The 21,677-nt window shown below is 43.4% G+C and overlaps 2 protein-coding genes across 2 annotated transcripts; both read left to right on the top strand.

The window, feature by feature from the left end:
• The first annotated feature begins 1,522 nt into the window (after window positions 1-1,522).
• LOC121287356 (cell wall protein DAN4-like) lies at window positions 1,523-17,146 on the top strand. Its single transcript, XM_041205153.1, has 9 exons — window positions 1,523-1,651; window positions 7,542-7,676; window positions 13,289-13,447; window positions 14,815-14,958; window positions 15,169-15,330; window positions 15,640-15,798; window positions 16,068-16,211; window positions 16,431-16,601; window positions 16,911-17,146. Exons 1-9 carry the CDS (start codon window positions 1,528-1,530, stop codon window positions 17,117-17,119), a joined length of 1,407 nt encoding a protein of 468 aa, XP_041061087.1. The 5' UTR covers window positions 1,523-1,527; the 3' UTR covers window positions 17,120-17,146.
• A 162-nt stretch (window positions 17,147-17,308) lies between these two features.
• Window positions 17,309-19,748, top strand: LOC121287603 (serine-rich adhesin for platelets-like). The gene is made up of 6 exons (XM_041205531.1): window positions 17,309-17,537; window positions 17,738-17,902; window positions 18,213-18,371; window positions 18,642-18,785; window positions 19,005-19,175; window positions 19,484-19,748. The coding sequence occupies exons 1-6, from the start codon at window positions 17,309-17,311 to the stop codon at window positions 19,690-19,692; spliced, it is 1,077 nt and encodes a 358-aa protein (XP_041061465.1). The 3' UTR covers window positions 19,693-19,748.
• The last annotated feature ends 1,929 nt before the right edge of the window (window positions 19,749-21,677 follow it).

The following is a 21,677-nucleotide window of genomic DNA, read 5'->3' as shown; positions in this document are numbered from 1 at the left end:
TCTCACTCACCCCAGCAGTACATCAAGCAATGCATCATTAAACTGACGTGCAGCCATTGACCAATCTGAACGCATCATGAAACTTCTCTCTCTCCCTTTCTGAAAACTTTAACTTCTCCATTTCCGACTTTGGATTGGCCCTTCAAATTCTGGGGTTGAGGTCACATTAGGTGGGTCCTCATTTGCCAACTGTCAGGCCATCCATGCCAATGCTGGAAATAAAATAATAAATAGGTAGAAGCTGTTCCCGCTCGTAAAAGGATCAAGAATGGGAGGGCACAGGTTTAAAGTGATTTGCAAAAGAATCAAATGTGATGTGAGAAAAAACTTTTTCACATAACCAATGGTTCGAGTCTGAAAAGCAATGCCTGGAAGTGTGGTGAAGGCAGGATCAATTGAGGCATTCAAGAAGGCATTAGATGATTATTTGAATAGAAACAATGTGCAGGGGTATGGGGAAAAGGCAGGGCAATGGCACTAAGTCATAACGCTCATTTGGAGAGCTGGTGCAGACACAATGGGCTGAATGGCCTCCTTCTGTGCTGTTAAGATTCTGTGATTCTGTGATAAGAAGGTGTTTGTGTTAAAATGTCACAGATCAATGCATCAAAATTTCTTCCAGTTTCCCAAGTAGATTGGACCACCCACTCATCTCCGAGTTAATATCAGGGCCTAGGAAGCAGAGCCTGCCAACAGTAACAAGATGCTTTGATGTTTGGTAATTAAGTAGCAGGTTTTTAGAAAGCAAAACAAACAAAATAATTAATTCCAGAAGAGTTTTCAGGAGAACCATAAATGACATGAAAACAAGATGCTGTAAGAAAGGGACATTTATTTTCTCCCCAAGAAAGAAACTGATCATAAGTTAGGCTTGTCAGAAAGGAAAAGGTTGAATGGAAATTTACTCATTTTTCTGCTGCAAACTATTGCCTTTTATGAGAAATTAAATTCTTTCAAGTTAGAAAATAACTATAGCGTCTTGCTTGATTTCTTAACCTTTTGCATTCTGAACAAGAGAGAAAGACATTGCTGCCAATTGGAAATTAATGCTACATTAGAGCTGCACTGTTAAGTACATTTTTATTGAGGTGCTGGCTTTCAATATGTACTAATGTATAATATTGTAAAATCCTCCCCTCTCTGTTCCATTTGAAGTATAGGAGATATTGCACAGCTTCTATGGCAACAGGCAACATTATTCTATGTTTTGCATTCGACTAATGACTGCAACATTAATAATATGTGTATGCCTACGTCTGAAAGTTCCTTCATAATTGGAGAGACAGATAGTGAGTTTATGGAATTTAGGGAAGAACCTAAAACACAATTAAGAAAATTTGGGTGGGGTAGCTCTTTCTCTGGCCACTACAAAAATTATACCTTTTATTACGTGTTTAACCTATCTCTGTCAGTGAACAACGCAAGGTGTGGTATTTGGAGACGTCAGACATATCAAAACACTTCATAATTCAAAGATGTGACACATTTGAAATGAGAAAGATTTCAAATACTACTGAACTACTTTCCATGAGACAGTGCAGATTTGTTCCCTGCAACTATCGAGCTTCTACTACTGGAAAAATGAATTATAATAAGTTTAATTCAATGGTGTTATTTTGGCATGTGATTATGTGCTGCCTCTTTCTTTCAGGTAAGAATTTAAAGTCAATGAAAATTAGTTGCTTCTGGCAACACATGGACTGATTATTAGATTCTTCAGGAGTGCTTAGTGGGCATTGAAAAATAGTTGTTAGAATAGCCATTTTAATTCAGCCTTCCTCATTAGGATAATTACTTTCATCTTCTTAGATTTAGTCCCTCAACCTTCCTACATTGATAAGACAAAGGTGATTAGTATAATGAGAAAACTGTTTAAAATCTGACTTTTCTCTCTGTCAGACTGATGACTAGTTAGAGCCTGTATCATGAAGGGAGGTGCAGGTGCATGAAGAAATGTGTACATTTTTAATGCTCATTGCAAAAATACTGATCAATTTCAACAGTATTGACATTTTTTGGTGAATGTTATAGATTATTGTGACACACTGTTGTGGCACACCAAATGTGACAGAACAACTGCAAAGTTGAGGGAATGTATTTGAACGCGTTGTTTCAACATAAATCCTTTTCTGTTTCATGCTTTTAAATCTTTATTAAGCTCAATAATGCCACAATATATTAGAAAAAGGTGGACATAAAGTAGGGAGTAGTGGGAGCTGGTTTAAATTACATTTTAGGTAAAGTTCAGGAACAGAGACAGGTAATAAATTGAGTTATGCATTAAACGTTAGAAAACATGACAGAAGCATGAGTTCCAGAAGGTGCAGCCTGAATTTAATTCAATCTATTTTAATCAGAGAGTGTGCTTAGTTATATAATGTATAAGTTTTATAAAGTAGTTTAAATCTGAATGATCAGAAGTATATAACTTGCCTCAAAATAAATTAAATTAGAAAATCAATAAATACAAATAAAAGTTTTTAAACTAAATCATGTAATATCAGTAACAAAGAAAATATTTTACAGTGTGGTGCAGGATATCATCTGTGTCTAAAGAACAGACAGAACATTATGATACAGAACTGTTTTATGTAATGTTGATAAAATATGTTGCCATGTCTTAAAATTGCTGAGGAGAAAACGAAATTGTTTTATCATCAGTGATAATATGCTTCTTTCATCCATTTTGGTTCTTTCAAGTTGAATCCTCAAATCTTTCAGGGATATAATGATGAATATAGAATTTGTGGTACATTTTGGTGTGGCTAAGAAAAAATATGATCAGATGGTGAACTTGGATTTGAATGGTTCCATGAATAGCTTGTCAAATGAAGAATGTAAGGCATTTGTAAACATCCCAAAGGAGGTGAAGTTAATTGTATTTCAAAATGGCAAATAATGTTTTAATTTGAAAAAAGACTTGAATTTTTATGGTGCTTCTCAGAATCACCAGATGTCTAAAAGCACTTTATAGCCAATGGAGTACTTTTTGAAGTGTGGTCACTGTTGTGATGTAGGAAATGCGGCAGCCAATTACGCACAGCTAATTCCCACAAACAGAATGTGATAATGACCAAATAATCTGATTTTGTGATGTTGTTTGAGGGATAAATGTTTGTGAGGACATCAGGGATAACTCTTTGGCTTCTTCAAAATACTGCCATCCCAGAAGGAAAAAAAACAGTAAAAACTGGGAAACAAGTATACTGGTCCGAACTGGTCTTGTATACCTTAAAATGCAACACCAATAAAACTGGGAAATAAGAGTACTGGTCTGAACTGTTCTTTCCTTCTGGGATGGGATCTTTTATATTCACTCCTGCAGGCAGATGGGGCCTTAACACCTCATTCAAAAGGCAGAACCTCTGACAAAGCAGCTCTCCCTGAAACTACAATAGAGTGACAGCCTTAATTTTTATGCTCAAGCCCTCGTAAGATTTGAATTCAGAGGCAAGAGTGCTACCAACTGAGACACAGCTGACACTGAGTTTGCTACAGTTCTGGTCAACTATAATATACGCCAGTGATTATTAGGTGTTCTGGCTCAGAAGTGACCAATCAGCATAGAAAATTAATTAATTTATGTTATTAAATTTTAAACTAGCCTGTAGTTAATCTGCAATTATGGCTAACTAGCCTACTCTATATATCAAAATCATATTGAAATATATGTTACTTTTAGTATGTATGTAGCAAATCCGGATCTACTTAAATCTGAACGCTTTGGAAAACATGCTGGTTTTGTGCCTTATGATGCAATTCAGCAGTTAACAACTGGAGGTCTGTTTCCTAATATTTTAATTGGGCATATGGAATATCAAAAAGCTAGAAAAAGCATTTGCTGCCAACACCAGCTGTGTGTAGGCATCATTGGTATTTGGTTTCCTGTTAAACATAGGTGAGAAACCACTGCCTTCGCAGAACTACTGATAGGGTTATGCTCTGACCTGCAAGACCTCACAGCGGTACTGGCCATGGGTGGTCATTCCCAATGTGGGAGTTGTTGTGGGCACCAAGTGTCGGCTCTTGGTGCCCATGCATCTGCAGTGAGCAGGGAGGTCGAAAGGGACCTCATGTTGGCACGGCAACTGCCTGTCATTGCTGCGAGCTCCTCTCAGGGTGCTCCAGATAAGGGCAGCAGCTCCTCCACTCCTCTGCCAGTCAACGTTGCTTCCGTTGAGGCTGCAACAACTGGGGAGGTGCCAGTTCTGGAACTGGCCACTCCATCCCAAGGCGGGGCCATCACAGGCTTCATGGGCCAAAGGACGCCTGCCAAGGTCATCGAGGCCAACAGGACAGCAGAGTCAGCAGGCTGTCTCACAAACCACTCCAAGCAGTGGGGCGGCACGTAGACGTAGCACCCGCAAACGAAAGCATAAGGCACGTTAGGCACTTAACGGGTATGTCACTGGTGATTTTGTGTTGACCTTAGAATAGGGAACAAAATTCTTCTTATTGGAATGGAGAAGTCTGTGTACTTTTTTTGGACACAATAAAGTCCACTTTTCTGACCATGGCTGAGGGTGTTTCCTTTGTGCTGCATTTTTCTTTTTCACAGACATATCATGAGTGTTTGAGTGGACATTGATGTTTCTGTACTAAGCCCTTAGTTGCAGCTGATGAGGTGGAAGATGTAACACCTAAGTGCCACGTGTGGAAGTTCCAGGCAATGCTGCTCCTGCTGATCCATGTGTGTGGAGCTAGCTGAAGGTTCTTTGGATTAAATTGTCCCAGGTGTCCCTGCCTCCTTGGTGTAGTAGCGGGTCGGCGTGCTGCCCCTCATCATCGCCCTGTGCTTCCTCATCCTCTGAGGCACTGCTGGATTCATCATGTGCAGCCTCATTCAGAGCGTCAAGGTCTTCATCGTCAATTGCATCTTCCCTTTCCAGTGCAAGATTGTGGAGAGTGCAGCATACTACCACTATCACAGAGACGCGATCTGGGCGGTACTGGAGTCCGCCCTCGAGCAGTCCAGGCAGCAGAAGGGCATCTTGAGAAGACCAATGGCTCTCTTCACCACAGCCCTTGTGGTGCCAGGGCTCCTATTGTACTGCTGCTCAGCTTCGGCTCTTAGATAGCAGAGAGGCGTCATAAGCCACCTTCTGAGGGGATAGCCCTTGTCACCCAGCAGCCAACCATCCAGCCGAGCCGGAGCACTGAAGATCCCCGGCACCTGTGAGTGTCTGAGGATGTAGGTGTCGTGGGAGCTGTCTGGGTACCTTGCACAGACTTGTAGAATCAGCATCCTGTGATCACACACTATCTGCACGTTCATGGAGTGGAAGCCCTTCCTGTTGACGAAGGCACTGGGCTCACCTGCTGACGCCTTGATGGCCACTTGTGTACCGTCTATTGCACCCTGGACGAGGGGGAAGCCAGCAATGGCTGCGAAGCCTTTGGTTCGCTGTGCCTGACTTGTCTGGTTGCAGCGGAAGTGAATGAAGGTCAATGCCCATCTGAACAGAATGTTTGTAACCTGCTTGACACAAGTGTGGACAGCTGATTGGGAGATACCGCAAAGATCACCCACCGAGCCCTGAAAGGAGCCAGAGGCATAGAAGCGGAGGGCAACTGTGAGCTTCAGACCCACTGGCATGGGGTATCCACCCACACAGTTAGGGGAGATCTCAGGGCCAATCATCTGACAGACATAGCTGAATGTCTCCCTTGAGAGACGGACCCTCCTTCAGCACTGCACCTCAGTCATATTGAGGTAGCTGCTTCGCCGCCTGTATACCCTGGCAGCAGGTTAGTGGCATTGTCTGTGGCCCCCTTGCACCTTGGACAACCTCTTGGCCCTGCACCTCAGTGCCTGCGCCTGGCCTCCCAAAGGTGGCTCCCTTGGAGGCTGATTGTCCAGTCCTGGCCTCCTCCTTATTCTATCCCTCCCTTCCTCCTCAGAGGAGCTGCCTCCAGTGGAGAGGTCAGAACCCATACCCCCAGGCTAAATGGAGGCCTCCGGAAAGCTGCAAGCCTGAGAAAGATTACTGTCTGCAGACTGGTTTCAAAGTACACAAAAAGCTCTTGGAAATAGATGTGAACTGCTAACAATCACACAAGCAACTTTAAAACACTTTCGGCAATTAAAACTTCGTGGAAAACATGAACAACCTCTCTGAGTCCACATATCCCGCCAGTGCATGAGTCTTATTAAAAAATCTTCTACCCACCTGCCCGTTGGGTCCGTGCGCTGACCCAAAGGTCTCATGGGTTCCTCAAAATCCTGGACAATTGGCAAGTTAAGGGCCTTAACGAGGCCTTTCATTAATGGTTGGCGCGCGTCCCACTGCAGTGCGCACCCGCCGACCGAAATATCGCGATGCCGCGTGCTGACATCTGGACGCTCACGTGACATCAGTGCACGACCTTTTAAGCGCTGAAGTGCAGGCTCCACCACCCGCACGTCAGCCAGAAAATTCTGCCCCATAAATCTGAGTTCACAGTGTTTATAGGAGGAGTGCATTGTTACATTAGAAGAAAGATTTTGCAAAATTCTAATGATGACACAGAGCCTCAGTACTGTCAAGTGCAGATTGCAAATGAGATGTGCAAGCTCACTTAGCCGATTTTCAGCATACCAAATTTTCCAGAAACGAAATTTAGGGTACAGGAGTGCTCTGTGCTGGGGCCTAACTTGAGCTCCACTTAAAATTTGTAGATTAATTACAGTTTGGTCCCATGGCAGGTTTCATCTTCGTTACACCTGCTCTGCTATGACTTAAACCTTACCAATGTAAAATAGGGCTATTGGTAGATGTAGCCTTAAAATTGGCTATCACTTGCAATATTATTCTGTTTGTTAAACAAGTACATTTTTTTATTGCTGCATCTTTCTCACTCTTTTAATGTGTTGTTGTTGTGACAGTTTTGATTGCCAAACATATATTAATAGTTTGTCTGCAGCTTTCAGATATTCCTATATTTTTGAGCCATCTTTGACCCGTTGGTAGCACGATCAACTGAGTCAAAACATCATGGGATCCAGCACCATTATAGAAACATGAGCACATTATCGAGGCTGACATTTCAGTGCACTCCTACCAGAATTACACATTATCAGAGGTTCAGTTTTCAGCTGAGACCTTACAGCTAATGAAGCATTTTTGAAGTGTAGTCACTGTTGTGGTGTAGGGAACACAACAGCCAATTTGTACACAGCTAAGTCCCACAAAAAGCAATTTGATAATAACCAAATAATCTATTTTGTGATGTTTATTGAAGAATACACATTGATTGGAAAGGGCATTGGGGTTAACTCCCCTGCTCTTCTTCAAAATAGTGCACCCAAACAGGCAGATGGAGACTTGGAAATATCCAAAAGACAGCACTTCCAACAATGTAGCACTCCTTCAGTAGTGCAAGCCCTTGAGTAAAACCTGAATCAGGAACTTTATGACTCAGAGATGAAAGTGTTTTGAACCAAGGTGTACATGCCCTCTTTTTTCTCTTCTTTTTAGTTAATATTTTAATTTAGGTTTTTCTGTATTCTGTTCCAAGTTGCATGTTTACATCAGTAATGCCTTTAATTATTATCTCAACAGCAGCAGAAAATTCGACTGCAAGTGCACAGACTCCAACTGTCGTACTGACCTCTACATCTACTCCTACACCAACTACTCTGGCAGCGACATCTGAATCAACAGCAAATGTAATAACACAACTCACGACAACAGTTGGTGAGTAACATGGTATATTTTTATCAGCAATTCCAACCTCATTCCTTTCAATTCAAGGCAGGATTCTGACTACATACTGAAATAAAAATAAAATATTACAGTATTTGCTGTTTGGAGCTGGCAGCCATCCATCTGTAAGATAATGGTTTGCACCATGGTGGTAACTCTATGTAAAGCTTCACCTGGTGTGGCTCAGGAGCTGCACACTGGCATAGCAATCTCTGTTGCACTTGCTGGTCAGGAAGACAGTAGGCTGAGAAGGCCCATGATTCACTGGCCTCTGTTTTCCCTGCGCCCTCTTTTTGGGTAGCTAGCTCCTGCTCACCTCTTAATGCCCTTCCAAACAGTCAGCCTCCAGAGACCATGGCCACCAGTGATTGTCTTCCAGTTGTCAGTGTCAATGTCTGCCTTCCACAAATCTCACTTGCAGCTGTCCTTGTAACAGTGGTATGGACACCAAGGAGGTCATGATCCAGTAGCCAATGCAACGTACAGGAAGTCTTTGGGTACATGGTCGTCATTCATGTGATGAAAGTGGCCAAGCCAGCGCAGACAGCACTGGCATAGTAATGAGAGAATGCTGATTATATCTATAATAAGCACAGGAGAATCATCTGTAGATTTCACTTCCTGCAATTGCTTCTGTTACAACATGTTGATGTTATATTCTTGGGTCATTTGGATAATGTTTAATTGTTAACAAACTGTAGTAGTTTGTATTTTAATGCACATTTCTGCATATTTTATTCCAAGTTGCTGGTTTGCCTTAAATATGCCATTAATTACTTTCACCACAACAGAAGCCTCAACAACAAGTACACAATCCAGCATGTGATGCTGATCATTTCATCAACTACACCAACAAGTACAATAGAAGCACAACTAGAAGCAGCTCAACTCCAGCAATGACAATAGAATCATCAACACTTAGGTCAACACAACTTGTTGGCTGGGATTTTCTGTGCTCGCTGGCATCAGGCATGTTCGATGGCATGAGGGGACAATAAGGCATGATCAGTTTTACGACGGCGTGAAACCAGTTTGCAATCGTCCACTCAGCCCGCTGACTGCGGGCCGTGTTTCCTGCCATTGGGAGCTTCATTGTAATACATCTGCATATCATTATTAGGTCAGCCTGTCAGAATTGTTCCCGCCCAACCCCGCCCCCTGCTGGATTGCCCCTCCATGTCAGTGGAAAAGAACACTGACATTCACAACAGCAGAGAAAAGGCCTGCACTTGGCGGGATGCACTTTGAGGGGAACTCGGATGTGAGTACATAGCAACGATGTGCAGCGCTCATCAGGGTCGCCTGTTGGACTCCAAGCTTAAGTCTCGTTGGGGGGGGAAGGGCAAGGGGAGGGGGACAATGGCTACATTGAGGTTGAGGTGACTTGTGGGGGAAGGGCTGCCTTGCCGTTGAGGCAACTCGTGGTGGGGAGGGGGAAGGCTGCTTTGCGGTTGAGGCGACATGGGAGGGGCAAGGGCTGCCTTGTGGTTGAATATAGCACACAAGCATTCGGGGTGAGGGGTAGGGTGGGTGAGGGAATTAGCCACGCATTAGGTACACCTTTTATAAATTGGCCTTTCCTCTGCAACTAAGGCAGTTCAGACACAGACATTGATATGATTGGAGTCGGGCTTCTAGCTTATCTGCTCACTCAAGCAACACAGAGGCATCAAATCGCCACCAAGTGCTCCAGAGATTTTTAACACCCCCCACCCCCACCCCCCCAACCCCTTGCTGGTACAGACTGCAAAGTCATGAGTGTTTTAGTGGACTGCAGGACAATTGGATGACTGCACACGTGGTACAATCTCCTTGCTAAACTGGCCATGGAGCAGTCACTGGTGGAGCTCCTTGCATCATCCCAGTTTGGACCAGTTTCCCTCATGGTTCAAGCTAACAGTGCAGCCTTGCATTGTGGGTTAGGAGAATGCCTGTGCCTGAGATGACAGTCCAATGGGCAAAGCTGCCAATCAGTCAGGTGGAGTGGGGCAGAAGTGAGTGGGGTCTCGGGCAGCCATGCAGCACACTAATCTCTGGCCATCCAAATGGTGGCCAGCACCCTCCAAGGATGAGTTAAGAGGTCTTCAGACTTAACCAGGACAGGTTCTTATTGCACCCATGCTAAACCAATTGTCTCTGTCTTTCATCCTGCAGGAGGAGTACATCAGGATCATGCAGCCTGGTGAACTAGCTGTATGCCTGATGGCCCACAGAGTGCGAAGACAATGGAGAAGAGAGTGACTGAGACACTTGGCTGTGCAGAGAGAGGAGCAGCATCCTCTGGAAGAAAGGGTGGTTGGGGCTCCAGCACACGCCACCCAAGAGCCACAGCGTGCCATCGCTGGTCGGCGCCTAGTGACACCCAGAGTCTATAGACGCCACCTTTCATTCCTGCAGATGACCAAGAACCAGAGTCACCGAAGACTGTGCATCTCTAGGGAACTGGTTGGTCACATCTGCTACCTGTTACAGGATTTGGCGCCACAGGGACATAGAGGGCATCCACTGCCAGTGGCTGTGAAAATGACCACAGCACTCAATTTCTACGCCAGTGGCTCTTTTCAGGGCTCCACAGGTGACCTCTGTGGGATCTCACAAGCCTCCACCGACCTGCATCTTTGCGAGGGCACACAACTGTGTGCATTTTGCCCAGGACCAGGACAGCCAGGATGCAAGAGTGATTTGATTCGCCCTGATCTTGGTTTCCCACAGATGCAGGGTGCGATCGACTGCACTCACTCAGGTCTCCATTGCAACACACTATCAACTACATCATCCACAAGGGATGAATGTGCAGCTGATGTGTGACAATCAGAAACACATCCTGCAGGTATGCGCACAGTTTCCAGGGGGTGTGCATGACTCCTACATTCTCAGTCAGTCACAGATCCCTGACATCTTCCAGGGTCCACAGAAGCTGCAGGGTTGGCTCCTCAGGGACAAGAGCTGCCTGCAGCAGCCATGACTGATGACACCCGTGTGGCAGCCTCAGACTGCAGCAGAGTGAAGGGTATAATGAGGCTCATGCTGCAACCTGGAGGGCCCCAGCTTGCTTTCAGAGTCCTGCTGTGTTGCTGTGGAGCTGGAGCTGCTGAGTACACAGCAGCAGGGGAAGGCAGGTGTCATGGTATTGTCACTGGACTTGTTGTTCAGAGAGCCAGCGTAATGCTCTGGGGACCTGAGTTCAAATCCCAACATGGCAGATGGTGAAATTTGAATCCAATAAAAGTCTGGAATTAAAAGTCTGATGGTGGCAATAAAACCATTGCCAATTGTCGTAAAAACCCATTTGGTTCTCTAATGCCCTTTATGGAAGGAAATCTGTTGTCCTTACAGTCTGGCCTACATGTGACTCCAGACCCACAGCGATGTGGTTGGCTCTTTGGCTCTTAAATGTTCTCTGAACAAGGGCAATTAGGCAATAAATGCTGGCCTAGCCAGTGATGCCCTCATCCCATGAAAATAAAAGAAAACATTTTTAAATGCAAGAAGGGGAGATTTGGACACTCCCGGAGTCACCTGGACGGATGGTCCCTGAGTGTGCACCTGCTGATCCTCCTCCTTATGGGTGCCCGGGGGCCCCAAGCTGACTCCTTGAGGTAGCTGGAGTGAGATTGAGCTGCCCGGTACTCCTCTCGCAAACATGCTGTTGGAGGCCAATTATGGCATCAGCGGTGGAGTTGAGCCCGTGCAGCAGTGCAGGAGTGACATCCTGAACCAAGGTCTCCATGACGGCCGCCATCCTACCAGTGTTGGCATCGCCTCAGACTGAAAGTGGACAGTGTCCTACATCATGCTTTGCCATCTGAGGAGTGCAGCAGACATCTCTTCCTGATGTTCTCGAGCTTGCCTTTGCAGCTCCAGCAACTGTGGCATGGCTGAGTCCAGGGGCTCATCATCTGACTCGGACTCAGCAAATCCAGCAGGGTTACAGGGAAAAGGCAGGAGATTGGCACTGTTTAAAATCTCAGAGAGCCGGTGCAGACATGATGAGCTGAATGGCCTCACCGCAACAATTCAGTGATTCTGTGAATTTCTGGCCTCCAGCAGTATGCCGAGTGCTGGACACCTGAGAAGACCCTGCCTCCACCTGCTGTGGATCAGACAGTGTGAAGTGCTCACCAGATTGTGATCCCAAGGCCATTCTGAAGCCAGGCCTCACCGGTGTGTGACTCTGCACGAGTGGAGGGTGTGGGTAAGTACTGTGATGGGGCTTCAAGATAGTGTCTCCAGATTCCTCTTCAGAGGTTTCTTCGGGGCTTGAATGGAGACCCTGGGTCATGGACTCCATCAGCTGTTTCCCAGATGTGTCTGCGGAAGCAAGGGGAGATAATTAGTGCATGGCAGTGGCCTGTGAAACAGGACACATCACTCACAGCATGGTTGTCTGATGAACATTGCACTGCTGGACCCTCACTTGGTGGAGCACCACTGACCTCATCGTCAGCACAGGATTGGTCCAGATCCTCACCAGCTAGTGGCATGGATCTGTTTTCAAAGTCTGTGAGGACCTTGATTTCAGGCACTCCTCCATAGGTCTGTGACCTCTCCCCCTAGCTGTGTGCCAGCTTGTCCTGAATAAAGAGAGATGGAGAAAGTGTAAGTAGGATGCCTGCCAGGGCAGATGATAAGTATGCCTGGCATGTGTGGGTGGTGAGTGGTCTCATGGATGGGATGAGGACAATGAAGGTGTGTGTGAGCAAGTGGCTGGTGATGTCCCTTAAACTGGCTGTGAGTGAGGGTCCTGTGGGTGTGTGATGGGTTTGTGAGTGTGTGAGTTGAGGGTGATGAGAAGACTGACTTATCCTGGTGGAACAGAAGAGATCATTTATCCTCTTGTGGCACTGGGTGGCTGTCATCTTTTGCAAGGCATTGGTGCTGACCACCGCTGCCACCGCCTCCGAAGCCTAGTTGGTCACACCACTGCCCATCTTGCGGTCAGAGCAGGGATAGGGGACATTGCGCCGGGCCTCAACGGCATTCAAAAAGCATTCCAGTGATGCGTCGATAACCTGGGGGTTGAGGTCCTTTTCCCTCTTGTGGGCATCTTTCCTGCAGCAGTCGTGGGCTGGAAGCACTGAGTTGTGGTGTGCGTGACTGGACTTGAAAGCAGCGAGATGATGGTGGGCAAGTGAATGAGAACCCATCCACCATGGAAAGGACGTCTTTCTTGGAAATGCATAAATAACTTGGGATGATATGGTGTGAAAACCCGCCATCGCGGTGTTTGGATAAAACGTTGGTTTACCCACCCGCTACGGCATTTGGTGCAAATCTGGGACAATTCCACCCAGTACAAGAGGTGTACAGTTAAACCTTTACCTGTTTTTTCATTCCGCTTCCTTTTAATCTGACGCAAGATTTGGAAATAATAATAAACCTTTGTAGTGTTACTGTGTCAGCTAAATAGTGCAGGGACATCACACATCATTGCATTTGAGGATTGGCTGATGTTGCGAATTGAATATGTTCTCTCTCCAAGCCACTGGATAACATCAAAGTGTTAGCAAGATATGGCAAGATATTTGCTCTTAATGGACAAAACTTTGTATGTAGTTCCAGGTTTTCAGTACAATCAGTAACAATATGATTATTAAAAACAGGAACAACTGAAACCTTGACTGCGGGTGAACTGAGCACAACTGCAACACCAACCTCGACAGCAGGTACTACCTCAGAAACTACACCAGCAGCAACGACTGCAAGAAGCTCTACTCCGGCATCGACCAGCATCTCAACAACACCACTCACTACAACAATTGGTGAGTATCCCAGTAAGCATTTATCGGCAGTTTCACCCTGATTGCTTTAAATCAAATACAGGATTAGGTACAGAATGTCAAATAGAAAGAAAAATTAAAGAATTGCATTTACATAGTGGCATTCCTGACCAGCAGCAGCCTCAAAATGCTTTGGAGCCAATGCAACACATTTGAAGTAATGTCACTGCGGTGATATAAAAAAATACATTTGTATTGCGCACAGCGAAGACGCACAAACGTGAACATACTAATCTTTTCCTGATGTTGATCGGGGGATAAATATTGGCCATATCAACAGGAATAACTGCCTGCTTTTCTCCAAAACACTGCTCTGGGATATTTTATATCCACTGGCATAGGCAAATGACGACTCAGTTTAATGGTTCATCCAATAGATTGCACCTCCAACCAAGCAGCATTCCTTCAGCACTGCACTGGAGTGTTTGCCTTGAAATTGGTGTTCAAGTCCAGGTATGGACTCCCAGAACCTCATGGGGAGAATTTTCACATCGGCATGCAGGGGTGGGCCCGGCAAACCAACACGCAAAATGATGTCATGCGTCAGTCCTGATGTCACCGTGCGTCATTCAGATCTTCAGCTCAGCGGGTGCCAAACTTAAGTTTGGCGGGCAGGCGAAGAGCTCAAGCAGCCTTCGCGTTTTTCATGAAACCTCATCCACGGGCGGGACGAAGTTTCATGAAGGTTGAATTAAATTAATAAATAAATTTCGCTCACTCATAAACGTGTCCCAGCTCATGTCACACTGTCACATCAGGGGACATGTCTGAATAATTTTAATCTTTCTTTTTTCAAACTTTCAATCTCAACTTCATCTCCCGCAGGCTGCTACATGCCTGAGGGAAATTTCCGCACTCCATCGTGTGCATGTGCACGAAAGTGCGCAGATCCCAGCTGTCCCACCTCCCCCCGCCCACACAGGTGGCACTAAGCGCTACCAAGCATGCGTCATGCTGGGCAGGCCTTAATTGGCTCGCCCACATAAATTGGCAGTGCGCAGCCGATTGCGGGCAGCAATCGGCTCTGCATCTCCCTGACCCACTCCCGACCGGCCCACCCGACAGGCGGAAGATTCTGCCCCTTCACACAGAGTCGACAGTGCTAAAAAATGAGTTACATTTAATTTACAATTCTTTGTAAGTTATTTCAAGCTGGTTCCTGCAACAATATTACAAAGGATTTATTAGCAAACTTTATCTTCTGTTGGAAGTCTTTTGGGGCAGTTTGTATTAGGTTCGGTGTTAACAAATCATAGCAGTTCATATCTTCTTTCACATGTCTAAGTAGGGTCGTCTAAGTTGCCGATTTGCTTCATATATATCATTAATTATTTTCACTGCAACAACAGAAACGACGACTGCAAGTACCAGCACTGCAATATCAGCCTCTTCATCAACTCTTACATCAACAACAACATCAGGAGCAACAACCGCAGTAAGCTCTACTCCAGCATCGACCAGCATCTCAACATCACCACTCACTACCACAAGTGGTGAGTATCATTGTAAAAATTTATCTTCCAATCTAATTCATCTGCAAATGCTTTTTTGATGTTACAGCATGGATATGTTTAATCAACTGAATAATTTGCATTCTACAAAAGAGTTAACGGAAGACAACACTTTGTGTTTTATTCAGCTTTCAGTGTACTTCATTCCAAGTTCCCTTTTTCTGTCAGTAATACCATTCTTCACATCCACAGCAACATCAGAAACTTCGACTGCAATTGCACAGACCACCACTGCAGCAGTGAGCTCTGCATCAACTCCAACATCAACAAGTCCCACAGCACAACGAACGGCAAGCAGCTCCACTCGAGCATCAACAGCTGAATCAACGACAATCGCAACACAAGCTACAAGTGGTGAGTATCAAATTACATGTTTATCCGGTATTCCAAAGCAATTGCTCTCAATTTAAATCAGGAGTATATTACATGATAACATAAACTGAAAATATTCCAGTTTTATTCTTTACATTCATATTAATACAGGGGAGAAACATTTGCCAATTTCACCTTCAGCTTGGGTCAGATATAACATGACTGTGTTGCGTTTTGGGGCAATTTGTTAATAAACCAGTGATGTTTGAATGTTAATGCACATTTTTGATTATGTTCTTGCAAGTTGCTGCTTTAACTCTAATGTGGCCTTATTTATTTTCACTAAAACAGCAGAAACTACAACTGCAAGTGTGCAGAACACCTCTGCCGCATCGACCTCTGCATCAACTCTCACGTCAACAAGTGTAGCAGAATTAACAACTACAAGCAGCTCCACCTCAGCATCGACGGCCGAATCAACAACAATCGCAACAACACAAGCAACAAGTGGTGAGTGTCATAACATGTTTTTATGTCCTCTCAATCACGACAAAATATTGCAGCTTTTCTGATTACATTTACAACATTGCATGGGAGAATCAGTTGCAAAATTCACCTGCTGCTTTGTGTCTGTTGCAAGTATCTGTGGGGAACTTGTAGTATGGCAAATTGTTAACAAATCACAGCAGTTTAAACTTTCTTTCACGTTTCTGATTGTGAGATTACAAGTTGCTCATTTCAGTCATTTATATTACTAATTATTTTCACTGCAACAACAGAAACCCCGACTGCAAGTACCAGCACTGCAACACCAGACTCTGCATCAACTACTGCATCAACAACTCTATCAGGAGCAGCAACCGCAGGAAGCTCACCTCCTGCATCGACCAGCATTTCAACATCACCACTCACTACCACAAGTGGTGAGTACCATTGTAAAATTTATCCTCCAATCTAATTCATGTGCAAAGGTTGCTTGATGGGTTTTTGATGTTACAGCATGGATATATTAAATCAATTGAGATATTTGTATTCTACCAAAGAGATAGCGGAAGACAGCACTTTGTGTTTTATTCAGGTTTCTGTGTATTTCATTCCAAGTTGCCTTTTTCTGTAAGTAATGCCACTCTTCACTTCCACAGCACCATCAGAAACTTCGACTGCAAGTGCACAGACCACCACTGCAGCAGTGAGTTCTGCATCAACTCCAACATCAACAAGTCCAACAGCACAAACAACGGCAAGCAGCTCCACTCCAGCATCGACAGCTGAATCAACGACAATCGCAATAACACAAGCTACTGCAACAAGTGGTGAGTATCAAAGAACACGTTTATCTGGTATTACAAGGCAATTGCTCTCAGTTTAAATCAGGAGTATGATTACATGATAAAATAAACGGAAAATATTCCAGTTTTATTCATTACATTCATATTAATACAGGGGAGAATCATTTGCTAATTGCATTTCCGCTTGGGTCAGCTATAACATGACTATGTTGTGTTTTGGGGCAATTTGTTAACAAACCAGTGATGATTGAATGTTAAAACACATTTTTGATTATGTTCTTGCAAGTTGCTGCTTTAACTCTAATGTGCCCTTATTTATTTTCACTAAAACAGCAGAAACCACAACTGCAAGTGTGCAGAGCACCACTGCCGCATCGAGCACTGCATCAACTCTCAGGTCAACAAGTGCAGCAGAATCAACAACTACAAGCAGCTCCACTCCAACATCGACGGCTGAATCAACAACAATCGCAACAACACAAGGCATGACAACAAATGCTGATTATCATAATACATGTTTATGTTGCAACCTGATACCTTGAAATGTAAAGCAGGATTATGACTATCTACAGAAATAAAAACAAAATAGTGCATTTTTGCTGATTACAATTACGACAATGCATGGGAGAATCATTTGCAAACTTCAGCTGCTGCTTTGTGCTAATTGCAAATTTTTGTGGGCAATTTGCAGCATGTCCAATTGTTAATAAATCGCAACAGTCTGTATTTTAATGCACATTTCTGAATATGGTATTCCAAATTGCTCATCTGCTACATATATATCAATCATTATTTTCGTTGCAACAACAGAAACCTCGACGGCAAGTACACAGAGCAGCACTGCAACACCAGCCTCTTCATCAACTCCTGCATCAACAACTACATTAGGAGCAACAACTGCAGGGAGCTCTACTCCAGCATCGACCAGCATCTCAGCATCACCACTCACTACCATAAGTGGTGAGTATCATTGTAAAATTTATCCTCCAATCTAATTAATGTGCTAATGTTGCTTGATGGGTTTTCTGCTGTTACAGCATGGATATATTTAATCAACTGAGTAATTTGTATTCTACCAAAGAGTTATTTTATTCAAGTTTCTGTATATTTCATTCCATGTTCCCTTTTTCTGTCAGTAATGCCATTCTTCACATCCACAGCAACATCAGAAACTTCGACTGCAATTGCACAGACCACCACTGCAGCAGTGAGCTCTGCATCAACTCCAAAGTCAACAAGTCCCACAGCACAAACAACGGCAAGCAGCTCCACTCCAGCATCAACAGCTGAATCAACGACCATCGCAACAACAAAAGCAACAAGTGGTGAGTATCAAAGTACATGTTTATCCGGTATTCCAATGCAATTGTTCTCAGTTTACATCAGGAGTATGATTACATGATAAAATAAACTGAAAATATGCCAGTTTTATTCTTTACATTCATATTAATACAGGGGGAAATCATTTGCTAATTTCACCTTCAGCTTGGTTCAGCTATAACATGTCTGTATTGTGTTTTGGGGCAATTTGTTAACAAACCAGTGATGTTTGAATGTTAAAGCACATTTTTGATTATGCTCTTGCAACTTGCTGCTTTAACTCTAATGTGCCCTTATTTATTTTCACTAAACCAGCAGAAACCACAACTGCAAGTGTGCAGAGCACCACTGCCGCATCTAGCACTGCATCAACTCTCACGTCAACAAGTACACCAGAATTAACAACTACAAGCAGCTCCACTCCAGCATCGACGGCCGAATCAACAACAATCGCAACAACACAAGCAACAAGTGGTGAGTGTCATAACATATTTTTATGTTCCGCTCAATCACGACAATATATTGCAGCTTTGCTGATTACATTTACAACATTGCATGGGAGAATCAGTTGCAAACTTCACCTGGTGCTTTGTGTCTGTTCCAAGTATCTGTGGGGAACTTGTAGTATGTCAAATTGTTAACAAATCACAGCAGTTTATACTTTCTTTCACATTTCTGAATGTGAGATTCCAAGTTGCTCATTTCCGTCATTTATATGACTAATTATTTTCACTGCAACAACAGAAACCCTGACTGCAAATACCAGCACTGCAACACCAGACTCTTCATCAACTACTGCATCAACAACTCTATCAGGAGCAACAACCGCAGGAAGCTCTACTCCTGCATTGACCAGCATCTCAACATCACCACTCACTACCACAAGTGGTGAGTACCATTGTAAAATTTATCCACCAATCTAATTCATGTGCAAAGGTTGCTTGATGGGTTTTTGATGTTACAGCATGGATATATAAAATCAATTGAGATATTTGTATTCTACCAAAGAGGTAGCGGAAGACAGCACTTGGTGTTTTATTCAGGTTTCTGTGTATTTCATTCCAAGTTGACTTTTTCTGTAAGTAATGCCATTCTTCACTTCCACAGCACCATCAGAAACTTCGACTGCAAGTGCACAGACCACCACTGCAGCAGTGAGTTCTGCATCAACTCCAACATCAACAAGTCCAACAGCACAAACAACGGCAAGCAGCTCCACTCCAGCATCGACAGCTGAATCAACGACAATCGCAACAACACAAGCTACTGCAACAAGTGGTGAGTATCAAAGAACACGTTTATCTGGTAACCAAGGCAATTGCTCTCAGTTTAAATCAGGAGTATGATTACATGATAAAATAAACGGAAAATATTCCAGTTTTATTCTTTACATTCATATTAAAACAGGGGAGAATCATTTGCTAATTGCATTTCCGCTTGGGTCAGCTATAACATGACTGTGTTGTGTTTTGGGGCAATTTGTTAACAAACCAGTGATGATTGAATGTTAAAACACATTTTTGATTATGTTCTTGCAAGTTGCTGCTTTAACTCTAATGTGCCCTTATTTATTTTCACTAAAACAGCAGAAACCACAACTGCAAGTGTGCAGAGCACCACTGCCGCATCGAGCACTGCATCAACTCTCACGTCAACAAGTGCAGCAGAATCAACATCTACAAGCATCTCCACTCCAGCATCGACGGCTGAATCAACAACAATCGCAACAACACAAGGCATGACAACAAATGCTGATTATCATAATACATGTTTATGTTGCAACCTGATACCTTGAAATGTAAAGCAGGATTATGTCTATCTACAGAAATAAAAACAAAATAGTGCATTTTTGCTGATTACAATTACGACAATGCATGGGAGAATCATTTGCAAACTTCACCTGCTGCTTTGTGCTAATTGCAAATTTTTGTCGGCAATTTGCAGCATGTCCAATTGTTAACAAATCGCAACAGTCTGTATTTTAATGCACATTTCTGAATATGGTATTCCAATTTGCTCATGTGCTACATATATATCAATCATTATTTTCGTTGCAACAACAGAAACCTCGACGGCAAGTACACAGAGCAGCACTGCAACACCAGCCTCTTCATCAACTCCTGCATCAACAACTACATTAGGAGCAACAACTGCAGGGAGCTCTACTCCAGCATCGACCAGCATCTCAGCATCACCACTCACTACCATAAGTGGTGAGTATCATTGTAAAATTTATCCTCCAATCTAATTAATGTGCTAATGTTGCTTGATGGGTTTTCTGCTGTTACATCATGGATATATTTAATCAACTGAGTAATTTGTATTCTACCAAAGAGTTATTTTATTCAAGTTTCTGTATATTTCATTCCATGTTCCCTTTATCTGTCAGTAATGCCATTCTTCACATCCACAGCAACATCAGAAAATTCAACTGCAAGTGCACAGACCACCACTGCAGCAGTGAGCTCTGCATCAACTCCAAAGTCAACAAGTCCCACAGCACAAACAACGGCAAGCAGCTCCACTCCAGCATCAACAGCTGAATCAACGACAATCGCAACAACAAAAGCAACAAGTGGTGAGTATCAAAGTACATGTTTATCCGGTATTCCAATGCAATTGTTCTCAGTTTACATCAGGAGTATGATTACATGATAAAATAAACTGAAAATATTCCAGTTTTATTCTTTACATTCATATTAATACAGGGGAGAATCATTTGATAATTGCATTTCCGCTTGGTTCAGCTTAAACATGTCTGTGTTGTGTTTTGGGGCAATTTATTAACAAACCAGTGATGTTTGAATGTTAAAGCACATTTTTGATTATGTTCTTGCAAGTTGCTGCTTTAACTCTAATGTGCCCTTATTTATTTTCACTAAAACAGCAGAAACCACAACTGCAAGTGTGCAGAGCACCACTGCCGCATCGAGCACTGCATCAACTCTCACGTCAACAAGTGCAGCAGAATCAACAACTACAAGCATCTCCACTCCAGCATCGACGGCTGAATCAACAACAATCGCAACAACACAAGGCATGACAACAAATGCTGATTATCATAATACATGTTTATGTTGCAACCTGATACCTTGAAATGTAAAGCAGGATTATGACTATCTACAGAAATAAAAACAAAATAGTGCATTTTTGCTGATTACAATTACGACAATGCATGGGAGAATCATTTGCAAACTTCACCTGCTGCTTTGTGCTAATTACAAATTTTTGTGGGCAATTTGCAGCATGTCCATTTGTTAACAAATCGCAACAGTCTGTATTTTAAAGCACATTTCTGAATATGGTATTCCAAATTGCTCATGTGCTACATATATATCAATCATTATTTTCGTTGCAACAACAGAAACCTCGACGGCAAGTACACAAAGCAGCACTGCAACACCAGCCTCTTCATCAACTCCTGCATCAACAACTACATTAGGAGCAACAACTGCAGGGAGCTCTACTCCAGCATCAATCAGCATCTCAGCATCACCACTCACTACCATAAGTGGTGAGTATCATTGTAAAATTTATCCTCCAATCTAATTAATGTGCTAATGTTGCTTGATTGGTTTTCTGCTGTTACAGCATGGTTATATTGAATCAACTGTGTAATTTGTATTCTACCAAAGAGTTATTTTATTCAAGTTTCTGTATATTTCATTCCATGATCCCTTTTTCTGTCAGTAATGCCATTCTTCACATCCACAGCAACATCAGAAACTTCGACTGCGATTGCACAGACCACCACTGCAGCAGTGAGCTCTGCATCAACTC

The sequence above is a fragment of the Carcharodon carcharias genome, chromosome 14 (genome assembly GCF_017639515.1).
Source record: "Carcharodon carcharias isolate sCarCar2 chromosome 14, sCarCar2.pri, whole genome shotgun sequence".
In the NCBI taxonomy this organism is placed as follows: domain Eukaryota; kingdom Metazoa; phylum Chordata; class Chondrichthyes; order Lamniformes; family Lamnidae; genus Carcharodon; species Carcharodon carcharias.
The sequence above is the reverse complement of the archived record's forward strand: the minus strand, read 5'-3'. Positions and strand labels throughout refer to the sequence as shown.

Bases quoted from the DNA above. Each gene is read 5' to 3' on its own strand.
- LOC121287356 (XM_041205153.1), top strand. From the start codon at position 1,528: ATGAGACAGTGCAGATTTGTTCCCTGCAACTATCGAGCTTCTACTACT. The intron at 14,959-15,168 runs GTGAGTATCATT...TCACATCCACAG, and splicing joins ACCACTCACTACCACAAGTG to CAACATCAGAAACTTCGACT. The intron at 16,602-16,910 runs GTGAGTATCAAA...TCACTAAAACAG, and splicing joins ACAAGCTACTGCAACAAGTG to CAGAAACCACAACTGCAAGT.
- LOC121287603 (XM_041205531.1), top strand. From the start codon at position 17,309: ATGCACATTTCTGAATATGGTATTCCAAATTGCTCATCTGCTACATAT. The intron at 17,903-18,212 runs GTGAGTATCAAA...TCACTAAACCAG, and splicing joins AACAACAAAAGCAACAAGTG to CAGAAACCACAACTGCAAGT. The intron at 19,176-19,483 runs GTGAGTATCAAA...TCACTAAAACAG, and splicing joins ACAAGCTACTGCAACAAGTG to CAGAAACCACAACTGCAAGT.